At 52.1% G+C, this 10,998-nt stretch overlaps 2 protein-coding genes across 10 annotated transcripts in view; both read left to right on the top strand.

Moving 5' to 3' along the window:
- Repin1 (replication initiator 1) overlaps positions 1 to 1,657 on the top strand; it is a 5,206-nt gene extending 3,549 nt beyond the window's left edge. Inside the window, exon 4 of the mRNA XM_029563902.1 lies at positions 1 to 1,657. This exon is cut by the window's left edge and continues 51 nt beyond it. Within this exon, the coding sequence (XP_029419762.1) occupies positions 1 to 586 (586 nt within the window). The 3' untranslated portion in view covers positions 587 to 1,657.
- Positions 1 to 10,998, top strand: part of Znf775 (zinc finger protein 775) — a 29,594-nt gene that overhangs the window by 3,518 nt on the left and 15,078 nt on the right. The window contains exons 1-3 of one of the 9 annotated variants that reach the window (XM_008833779.3): positions 5,529 to 5,615; positions 7,148 to 7,230; positions 9,810 to 9,905. The gene's annotated coding sequence lies outside the window, so the exon portion shown is untranslated. Of the gene's footprint in view, positions 1 to 5,514; positions 5,616 to 5,670; positions 6,059 to 7,147; positions 7,231 to 9,809; positions 9,906 to 10,998 lie in introns of those variants that run through there. The other 8 variants (XM_017798349.2, XM_008833778.3, XM_029563900.1 and 5 more) reach the window with 8 other exon arrangements.

The raw sequence follows: 10,998 nt of genomic DNA, 5'->3' as shown, positions 1-10,998 counted from the left end.
GCTCTACAGCTGCGACGACTGCGGCCGCGGCTTCCGGCTCGAGCGCTTCCTGCGGCTGCACCAGCGGCAGCACACCGGGGAGCGGCCCTTCGGCTGCCCCGAGTGCGGGAAGAACTTCGGTAAGAAGACGCACCTCGTGGCGCACTCGCGCGTGCACTCGGGCGAGCGGCCCTTCGCCTGCGAGGAGTGCGGCCGCCGCTTCTCCCAGGGCAGCCACCTGGCGGCGCACCGGCGGGACCACGCCCCGGAGCGGCCCTTCGTGTGCCCCGACTGCGGCAAGGCCTTCCGCCACAAGCCCTACCTGGCCGCGCACCGGCGCATCCACACCGGCGAGAAGCCCTACGTCTGCCCCGACTGCGGCAAAGCCTTCAGCCAGAAGTCCAACTTGGTGTCGCACCGGCGCATCCACACGGGCGAGCGGCCCTACGCCTGCCCGGACTGTGACCGCAGCTTCAGTCAGAAGTCCAACCTCATCACCCACCGCAAAAGCCACATCCGGGACGGCGCCTTCTGCTGCGCCATTTGCGGCCAGACCTTTGACGACGAGGACCGACTCCTGACTCACCAGAAGAAGCACGATGTCTGAGGGGGCAGGGGCTGTGGGCCACGGGAGAGAGGCCCTGGATGTCCTTCAGCAGCAGCCGCGGCGCTGGGCCCGGGCTCCGGTGCTGATGCTGCTGGAGGGACCCATGGGAATCCCAGAGGGATAGACGAGGCAGAGTGAGCAGGGCCCTGTTAGTAAGCGAGTTAACTCGGGTGGCCAGGGAGCCCCTCTTAGAATGCAGAGACCTGGCCTTGAGCCAGTTGGCCTCCAGCGGATATTTCCGAGGGTCAGTTCACACTGCCCTGGAAAAGTAGCAATAGCAGCTCCATCTACCCTTAAAGCCCTTGGCTAGAGGAGCCACCAGTGGGAGGGGACCCACTCCGCCCTCTGGTGCTAACGCCTTAATGTCCCAGTCTCTACTATGAGTTACTTCAGGTCGCTTTTGGAAGTAGGTGTGGTGTAGTCCTTAGTAAATGAATGCTGGGGCAGGGTAAGTGGGCCAGCTCGATACACCTTGGGGAACCTGCTGGCCTTGCTAAGCACAGGAGAGGTGAAGCTGAGCCGTTTTCAGTGTCCCCTCCCCAGTGCCTCCTACATAGGCACCCAGACTTGTAGAGGCCTATCTACGGTTTGCAGTTCCATCCACTTCCTTCTTGAAGAGCAGCCTCCCAGGACATTTCCTCCTTCACCTGTTTGGCTTTATCTGCCTTCCCTACCAGTGCTGAGGGCTTCCCTGTCTTCCCAGGGTCTCAATCCCTGACCCTCCCCAACTCTTTCCAAAGCTTTAGGAGTTATGGAAAGGACTGGCCCACCCATGCTGGGGATGTGGGGGTTTGGCAGGGAAGGGCCTGGGTGGATTTCCTTTTTAAGATTTCCAGTGTGTGGATGCCAGCCACCACCAAAGCACCTGGGTATCAGGGAGTTCCCACCTCCAGAAGCCCTGGTTCTATGATAGGATGATTCTCATTGTTAGAAATTTTTCCTCATAATGATTGAATTCTACTTTCCTATGAATTTTACCTATTGGGCTTTGCTTTGTTCACTGGATGGAAACAGAGCAACCATTTACTCTCCTTTTCAACCTAGAGAATAAAGACTTGGTTTTAGAGCTGGTGGCTGGTGTGTTCCTTTCCCTGGGGGCTGTGGTGATGGAGGGAGGAACAGTGCCTTTTCCTGAGGAGTCAGGCCCTTCAAGCTCTAACAGCAGTTGAGCACCTCCATGCCCTCCTCCCAGTCCTTGTCTGAGGAAGGGCCCGGCATACCTAGAACTTGAGCAAATTCTCTAGGTGGTGAGCCAAGTCTCCTGCAAGCCAAGATGGGTGGAATGCACCTCTTGAAAGCAAAGTTTTGGAATGGCAGACTCAGGGCCACCGTGGTCTTTCTCACTACCTTGGCCTTTGTATCACTTCACTGAGCACTGAGAGCCCCTTTGGAGGGTGGTAGACATTCCAGACTTTGATTACATCTGCAGCCCCTGGCAGACGGGTGTCATCATGAAACAGGAGTCTCTAGGAAAAGAGGCATTCTGGTCAGCAGAGATGGCTCTCAGCTCACACATCCCCCAACATTGAGCGCGGAGCCACACAGCTTCACGTGAGTTCAGTTTTCTGTGAGGTCTGCTTAGATTCACCAGGTGCCTGTTACCTAGGGGAGAATGAAAGGCTGATTTGAATCTGGTTGGCATGGGCTCCCTGGTTGGTCTGCTGCATGCCGGCCTATCACTGATGGTTTATACAAACTTGAGTGCTGTCTTTGGTCAGGAAGCAACAGGCTCTGTTCTTGCCTGTCTTAGTCACCTCTGCATTCAATCTCTACACAACCATCCTTTGTCTATGTGAATGGACCTTGCTAAGAAGTTCCCCTGCCAGACCTCACCGCATGGACTGCTCTTGCTGCTCTTGTCCTTTTATCCATGCAAACACTTGCATATGGTCCAGGATCCGGTAATCACTAGAGACTGATTGAGACTTAGACCTGTCTGGCTCCTGCCCCCTTCACTCTTGACCACCAGCACATACCAAAAAAGTAAATGTAGTGTGCTTCTGTTTTTGGTTAATGTATTACATGCCTGTTACTTGATGTGGTGGAAACCAGGACCCAGTACGTACCCCAATAGGGCCTGTGTCTGAAAGGATGAATACAGGTTTATAAATAATGAGGAAGGAAAGGTGAATGGGGGGGGTAAGTGGGGATCAGAGTATGTAGGATGGAAGCCAGAAGCTCTAATGCTTCTTGTTGGTTCATTGGGCCATTGAAAAACCTGTGTAGTTGAAGGTAAATTCTGTTAGAACCTGGGGGCAGAGGGCACACTCAAGAAAGCTCCACTCACATCTGTTTCCTGAGGGAGCTCAAGGCTTCTAGCCAAGTGGAGAAGACCAAGAAAGAATAGGTGGACGGTGGGCAAGAATGAGGGGATGGGCATCTGGTGGAGCTCTGAGGGGTTGGGATAAGATGGATAGGGGATCTGACCAGTGGTCTTTACCTTAAAAACATTTAAAGGGAAACGACATGGGTACCTGGATATTCTTGAGTGCTATGCTGCATAGTGATGGTGAGGAGAGGTCTAAGGGACATGAGCGGCCTTGAGTGGGCTAGGAAAGCGAGGATGAGTGATCTTGTCCCTGCTTCTTTCTTGAGGTCCTGAAGGGACCAGTGGTCCTCAAGTTCTTGCTCATCACAGTTCACCTGACTTCAATCAAAAGGAAGGACTGCCCCCACTGGGAGGTCTCAGAGCCCTGCCACCAGCAGCTGGGATTCTTGGCTGGAGAATCCAGTTTTTTTTTTTTTCCTATAATTGTAGAAAAATTACATAATACAGGGACTGAGAAGATGACTCCATCTGTAAAGCACTTGCTCTGCAAGTGTGAGGATCTGAGGTTGGATCACCAAAACGCTTGTAAGAAATTGAGTGTGTGACTCATGCTTGTGATCCCATAGATGGTGAAATGGGAGGCAGACAGGAGGATCTCTGTAGCTTGCTGGTCTGGTCCACTTAGCAAACCTAGCCTACTTGTTAAAGTTCCAACTCAAGAGATCCTGCCTTAGAAAAGGGTGGAAGGAACCTGAGGACACCTGAGGTGGTCCTCTGGCCTTTACATGCATTTGCACACACATGCACCCTCATACACATTCACACAAATTACATAATGCAGACCCCTGTGTGTGTGTGTGTGTGTGTGTGTGTGTGTGTGTATCTGCGTATGTGTAGTTTTTTGTTTTAAAGACAGGGTCTCATGTAGCCCAAGCTGGCCTTGAACTTGCTATCTCACTATGTAACCAGGCTGGCCTTCAACTGATGATCTTCCTGCCTCTACCTCTCAAGTTCTGGGGTCTACCATGCCCAGCCTCTCTTTAAGTAATTTTCAAATACTCCCTGCCTTTCTCTTCACACTTGAAGTCTGAAGTGTTTTCTCCAGCTATTTCCTTTTGCAAATTTGAGCTACCATTTTTGCGGAGCAAGAATCGACTCCTAAATGTGCATTTCTTTCCACCCTTGAAATGGCCTTGGTTCAGGCATGTCAGTCTGGAGGAGGTCTGTCACTCTAGAGTGGAAGGGATGTCCCAGGGAAGTGATGTCGCTGTCACTGGTGACAGACTCTATAACAAGAGTGCAGCTCTGAGAGGCAGGAATGTGCTCTGCAAGTCTTTGGGGGAGCATCCTCCAGGGACAACAGAAAATGACCACATGAAGGAGACCCCCCCCAAAGGGTAGATGGTTAGTGATATGTGACTTCTCCGTGTAGGATTTTGTGTAACACTTCATAAGTGCTTCTATACACCTAAAAGCAAACACGAAAATCCAGAAAGGTATGTAGGATACTGGACAATTGTAGGTTTATTTAATAGGCGAATAAGACACAGTCCAGAAACAGGTAAGTATCTTTTGTAAAAAACTGCACATGAAGTTAGTGGTAAAAGGGGTAGAAACTCTGCTCCAGTTTCCATTAAGCCGGACAGCAGCTGGACCTCCTGGGCAGGGGTTGCAGCAGGAAGCCAGGGAGTACCCAACTTCCCTTTCAAACTTCACTTTCAAAGCGGTTCTGGAGAGAGAAACCAGCCAAGGGGGTGTTGACTTAGCTGTGTGACCTGAGAGGCAGGAGTGAGAGGAATTCACCCAGCTGTGACCCCTGAAGAAGAGGAACTTTTTTCCGATGGATGGGGAGGACGTGGGTGGACAAAAACACTTTCCTGGAGGTGTCTGGGAACCGAACACCTTCCTTGGCAGTCGGGACCAGGTTAGCCACTGGAGAATACTCCACTCATCCGAACCGTAGTGAACTGTGAAATTAGATCTGGTAACCTAACCTCTTCAGACTCTGCTATCTCAGCTAGAAAAACCGCTCTTGGGTGCAGTGTTTCCAGGTCTCTCGCAGACAGCGCCAAGCATCGTTTATCGTGACTCAGTGCGGTTTGCTGCGGTGCTGGCGACGCACGCATGAGACACAAGCAACCGGTGATGTGTATACACACCGGTGTGCGCAGTTCAGTTCAGGCTGAACGGGGCTTTCAGGGGGCAAAGGGGCTACACCCGAGCAGACAGGCTGTGCAGGGACCCCTAAGACCAGGTTTTTCTGTCCGCGATGGCTTCCCGGCATGGACACCGGTGGCACCTCGTGAATACTAGGGACCTCTGAATTTCGCACCAGCGCCACGAATTCAGACATCACCACGCGAGTGTGCGGGAAGCAGAGCGCACAAAACCTGTGACAGGTCCGAGGGGGCCCGGAGGACAGCGCGCCGGTCTTGACCCCCCACGGTCACCACCGCCCCGCCCCATCCTGCCTGCCCACGGGGTCCGCAGAGCTCGGGTCCCCAGCTCCCCGCCGCGAGCCCTGGGCGAGGTCAGCCTCCAGCTATTGGCTCCGGAGAACAAAGGGGCCGCCCCGCGGGTTGTGCCGATAGGGCCGGGCGGGTCATCTGAGCCGCGCAGCCAATCCGCAGCCTGGGCGGCCAGCCAATCACGCGCGCCCGCCCACCCCGCCTGCCCTGGGACTGGCCAGGGCCGGCAGCCCGGTGCCCAAGTCGCCCCCAGGGTGGCAGTTTCCCGTTAACCTTAGCCACAAAGTCAAAGGTATTTATTTCCCCGGCCCCCTCCCTCCCAGTCCCTCTGCATTTTGGGCGGGAAGGGGCGGTGCGAGGGACGGCCCGGAGCCCGGCCCACTCCTCCTGCGCTGCTCCGCTGGCCCCAGCTGGAGCGGAGGAGGGGTGGGGCCCGGGCCTTGGGGGTGCCCCGAGCCCCGCGCGCACCCCAGCTCCGGGCCCCAAACTTTCTCCATCATCACTCTCCCTGCTACGCGGTGGAGGGATCCGAGGGGGGTTGTGGAGGGCGGCAGACCAGGGCAGCGAGGTCAGGAGGAAGGCTGGGAGGACTCCACGGAGGACCTTTGGAGAGCCAAGGGTCGCCTGCGCACGGCTCACCCAGCGCGGTCTGGTGGTTCCCTGTCTGTGTCGGTCCCGCGCGTAGACCCTCTTCTTGGGGCAGGAAGTCCAGTGCTCGCTACAGAGGGACTCATAGTAGGTGGTCCTTAAATGACTGATTATGTGAGCGGGGTAGGGATGGAGGTGGGGAACCGAGAGAGGGAAACACTGCAGAAGTTAGGACTGTGTGCGTGCCTTGGGGGCTTCCTAGACCCCAAAATGAGCACAGCAGCTTCAGTGGGTGTGGAACCGGGGAAAGGATCTTTTCTATAAAGGGGGCGGGGTGTGTGTAGAGATCCTGACTCCTTTAGCTTGTAGGGCGACGTGGACTCGGAATGGGTCTCAAGCCGCAGCAGCCGCAGGGTGTGGTCCCCTGAGGTTGGAGTCAAGTGACAATCCTGACTCCGTGGTTCATGTTCTTTATGGATTCCCGTGTTAGCTATAACACGAAGACATTGAATGGCATTTGCTACCTTTCAGATTTTGTGTTTCTAATCAGCTGTGGGCTGAAATTTATTTAAGTGATCCCTTATAACCATAATGGTTAGTGATGGTGCACAAGGCTAGGGCCTGGCCTGTGTGCTGAGTTCACAGCTGCTTTGTGTTGAGATGCAGGTGGTCTTCTGGTAGTGACAGGAAACACTGATGATGACAGTTACCTCACAGTACCAGGTAGGATATTGCATAGATTAAATATAGCAGCCTGGTGTATGTCTCAGGCAAAGTGACCCCCTGATCTGTCCTGGAAAGGGATGTTGGACAAGGCTGTTGCAAGACAGGTCATAGGTGTGCAGGTGGGCGAGGATACAGGAAATCAGAATATTGGAAGACAGCTATACTGGGGAGGCTGTGGTGACAGGTGACAGAGGCCAGATTTTGAACGGCTTTGCTAAATCTGAATGTAGGAGGGAGCTCTCCAAGTGTGTTAAGGGAATAACACGAAAAATCAGTTCGTGTTCTGGATGGCAGATGTATTGGAGGGAGCAACATAAGTGATAAAAAATGTGTGCGTGTGTGTGTGTGTACACATGTGTGTATTCTGCTGGGCATATGTGGAGATCAGAGGACAACTTCCAGGAATTAGTTATTTCCCTCCATCTTGTGGGTTCTGGGGAGCAAACTCAAGTCAACTGGCTTGCATGGCAAGTGCTTTTACCCATCTCATTGCCCACTCTTGTCATTTAGGTGAGAAACACTGAGATCTGAATTCAGATATGGATTTTGGAGGCATTGAAGGAATGCAGGAAGGATTCAGTAGTCTGAAGATTGTGAGTTGGGGGGGAGCTGGGTGGCCATTGGGAGGGAGCATGGCTGATGCTGGGGTAGGAGGTGGAGGCCCACCTGGCCTGGGCTGAAATCACCAGGCCACACGAACTGCTTCAAGGTGGAGGGGCCTGTAGACAGGGCTGCAGCCAAGGGCCAGCCTGTCTCCAGCACAGCTATGTGGAGTTGGAGGCCGCCTGCGGGTGCTGAGGGCCTCTTGAGATTCCTGGGTGAATGGAGGGAAGGTGCTTTGGGAAGACTGACATTGGGCATTTGCAAAGCAGGGCTCTTAGATGTGGTGTTCTCAGATGGTAATAATGGGAGGGAAAAGACGTTTCCAGCACTCAGAAAGTGCAGTGTTTTCAGGCTTGCCTCTTGATGCTCTGAACAAGGTCATGGAGGAGATTTTCTTTTTTCAGATAGCTCCACCCAAGAACTCGAGGCCAAAAGCACAGGAGTGACTTGCCAGGGACAAAGAGTGGGTTGGTTACAGGTGGGCTAGGACACAGGGCTCCTGATGCCCACTCTAGGTTGTGATGTGGGGGCCTGGGGAGACCATTGCCAGCCTTGGGAATGGGTTCAAAACTTAGGCTGATGATCCAGACTTGTAGTAACTCATATCACCCAAAGCAGGTGGAGGGGGAAGGGTCTGCTGCTTCCCTGCGGGCCCAGTCATGGAGGATCTCACACTGCACTGGGCATGCTGGACACAGTCTAGTTGTCTTTCTAGGGCTTTCTGTCCCACTCCAGTTTCTCCACAGCCAGCTGTAGACCCCTCCCTGTCAGCACAGGTAATCTAGCGGTAGCTGCTGCAGGTTGCACAGGGCCTCTGTTCCTGCCTCCCGAAGTTCTGTTTCTTAGAGCAAGTGGGAATGTTGGGGTGGCCCTGGAGATTCAAAGACACTATTTTTTTTTTTTGAGATAGGATTTCATGTAGCCCAGGCTAGTTTGAACTCTCTCTGTAGCCTAGGCTGGCCTTGAACATCCCGATCCTGCTTACTGAATGCTGGGATAACATGAGTGTACCACGACAGTCAACTTTGAGGACGTTTACATCATGATTAATTCTGTTCTGTTGTTACAGTGCACTGTGTAGTGATTTGTGCTGATATGGTTCACACTGGCATGTCTGTGTATTGTTGGAGGTGTGTTTATGTGTGCTTTGTTTGTTTTTGTTTTTTGAGACAGGGTCTCCCTGTAGCCCCAGGGGGTCTGGAACTCGCTATGTAGACCAGGCTGGCTTCCATCTCACAGAGATCTGCCTGCCTCTGCTTCCCAAGTGCAGTAATTAAAGGTGTGTGCCACCAAGCCTGATTGTGTGTCTGTGTTTTAAGAAACACCTTTCTCTGTGTTTACATATACAGTGGCCCTCTGCTCATCCTGAGGGATATGTCACATGACTCCCAGTGGATGCCTAAAATTGCAGAGGGTATTGAACTATACTTTCACTCTATGCATACACATCTGATAGTTTAATTTATAAATTAGAGTCAGGGTTAGAGATTAATGTCAATAAATGATAGAACAGTTACAAAAATGTAGAATAATAAATGTTATGTGGTGTTGATTCTCTTTCAAATTGTCTTATGTACTGCACGAGTTCTGATTGGCCACAAATAACTGAATCTGTGGAAAGCAAACTGTGGGCGAAGGGGCTGCTGTGCAGTGTGGCAGGTGTCCCTGCATGATGCGTCTCTTTTCTACATCTTTGAACTTTTGTTTACTTAGCTGGTTTGGAAAGGATGTATCTAGGCGTGCTTGTGTGTGCATTTGGTGTGTGTATCAGTTTCATGTTTGCCTTTGATCATGTGTTTAAAATGAAAGCATCACTGCTGTTAACTGAAATCCTTTACCCAGACAGAGAAAACTGACTCATCATTAGGGATTTGTTGTTTGTGACAAAGGACAGGGCCAGAGGAATGACCGGGTAGAGGTTTTAAGCATGTAATCTATCAGTCATTTCAGGATGTATCGGGCATCTCTTCTGTGTATCAGGGTGTGGGCAGGGCAAGGCCTCTGCCTTTCTAGAGCTCACCTTCCAGCAAGACAGCAGTGATCTTGTCTGTTCACTACAATGGAATAGCCATATGTGGCTGTTGAACACTTCAAAATGGCCGGTGTGATTGAGAAACTGAATTTTAAAATTAATTTATTTGAATTTAAATAACCACATTTGGGCATAGAAAGCCAAACTCCTGAAAATGTAGGACTGGTGGCCTAAGGCTGTCTTGGCTACAGGTGCCTTCTGAGGAAGTCTTGTTCTGTCTCTTACAAGGCTACACAGTTAAGGAGAAGCAAGCCCACCCCAGCTGTGTCCTGGTGACTCTGAGCAATGACTTCGCTTCTCAGAGCCAGGCTTTCTGTCACTGAGGATGACATGGGCTTTGCTTGCCAAGTCTTGGTATACAGTCAGTGCTCACCCACTGACATTATTCCCTTTGTCCCTGTTGACCACTCTCTTTTTCTTTTGTCAGTCAAGGTGTTCAAATAAGTATGTGTGTGGGATAATCTCTGCCCCAAGGAGTGATTTAAGAATCCCCTTTGCACAGGGGTACACATATTGCCCTTGCCTGTTCCTTTGCAGATGCTGTCTTGGCTTGCTGACAGCTCCCCTGTTGAGGGGCACAGGCAGAGAAGACAGGCAGAGGGTTGTGGAGCTGGTGGGGTGCTCTGAGGACAGGTAAGATGGGTGTTAGAAAGGATGTTTTTGCTGGAAGGGAAAGGGGGGTGGAGGGGGTTGAGTTGGTGGGGAGGGGCCTGAGGCAGGCTGTCTCCAGCCTGGGTCTCCTGGGAGGGCAAAGGGTGGTTGGTATGTGAGAGCCCAACAGGATGAAGACCTGATGGGGCCTCTGGGCTGAGAAAGGCCAGTGTCTAGGCCTTTGGCACTAGAGGTGCTGTTTCATGGGTGACAAAGGAGGCATGGGGTGTCATCCTCTTCTCACTTCCGTTCCTGGGCAGGGATCTGCACTGTAGGAGGGAGTGGAGAGATCGGGACAGGGCCCTGAGCTGCTTCTTCCAGGCCCTTGACCTTGCTTCACCCCAGCTACTGTTCCTCTTGTTCGTTGATCTCTGACTATATCAGAGTCCCCTCGTTATCTCCTCTGCCCCAGGCCTCACCACCTGCTGCAGTCTACAATCACCTTTTGGTGTGCTTTTGCAGTTGGCAAGGTAGCTGGTGGTTTGGAACTTCTCATCCAGGGAGTTCTTACCCTAACTGTAGTCTGACCCAGCCAGGGTGGGTGTCTGGGCTCAGGCAGGCTACAGGAAGATGGAGGTGACCAGGGCCTTAACTTGTATGTGTCCTGTTTTTATATAGTACTTTTGGGTGGTGAAAGGGACAGAGAGGGTCAAGATTGGGGTTCAGGCCCTGTATGATAGACCAGGCTGTCTTCTTTTTTAAAAAATATTTTATTATTTTTATTTATTTTGAGTATTTTGCCTGCATGTATGGAAGTGCATCCATGTTATGCGATGCTCAGGAGGTCGGAAGAGTGCAATGGATCCCCTGGAACTGGAGTTCCAGATGGTTGTCAGCTGCTATGTGGCTGCTGGGAACCCAGCCTGGGTCCTCTGCAAGAGCGGCTGGTGTTCTTGAGCACTGAGCCATCTCTCCAGTCCTCATTAATGTTTTGAAATTCACATCCTGCATGCCGTCTTGCGGTCTGGAACTTGGATACAGTAGCCTCATTTTGATGACAAGCCCCAGAAGGGGCTCAGAATTTTTCTGAAAACAATCTAGGTCCTGAGAGACTATAAAAAGCAAATCTGGCTAG

Source organism: Nannospalax galili, unplaced genomic scaffold (assembly GCF_000622305.1).
Source record: "Nannospalax galili isolate Female #2095 unplaced genomic scaffold, S.galili_v1.0 scaffold1217, whole genome shotgun sequence".
NCBI lineage: Eukaryota > Metazoa > Chordata > Mammalia > Rodentia > Spalacidae > Nannospalax > Nannospalax galili.
The sequence above is the reverse complement of the archived record's forward strand: the minus strand, read 5'-3'. Positions and strand labels throughout refer to the sequence as shown.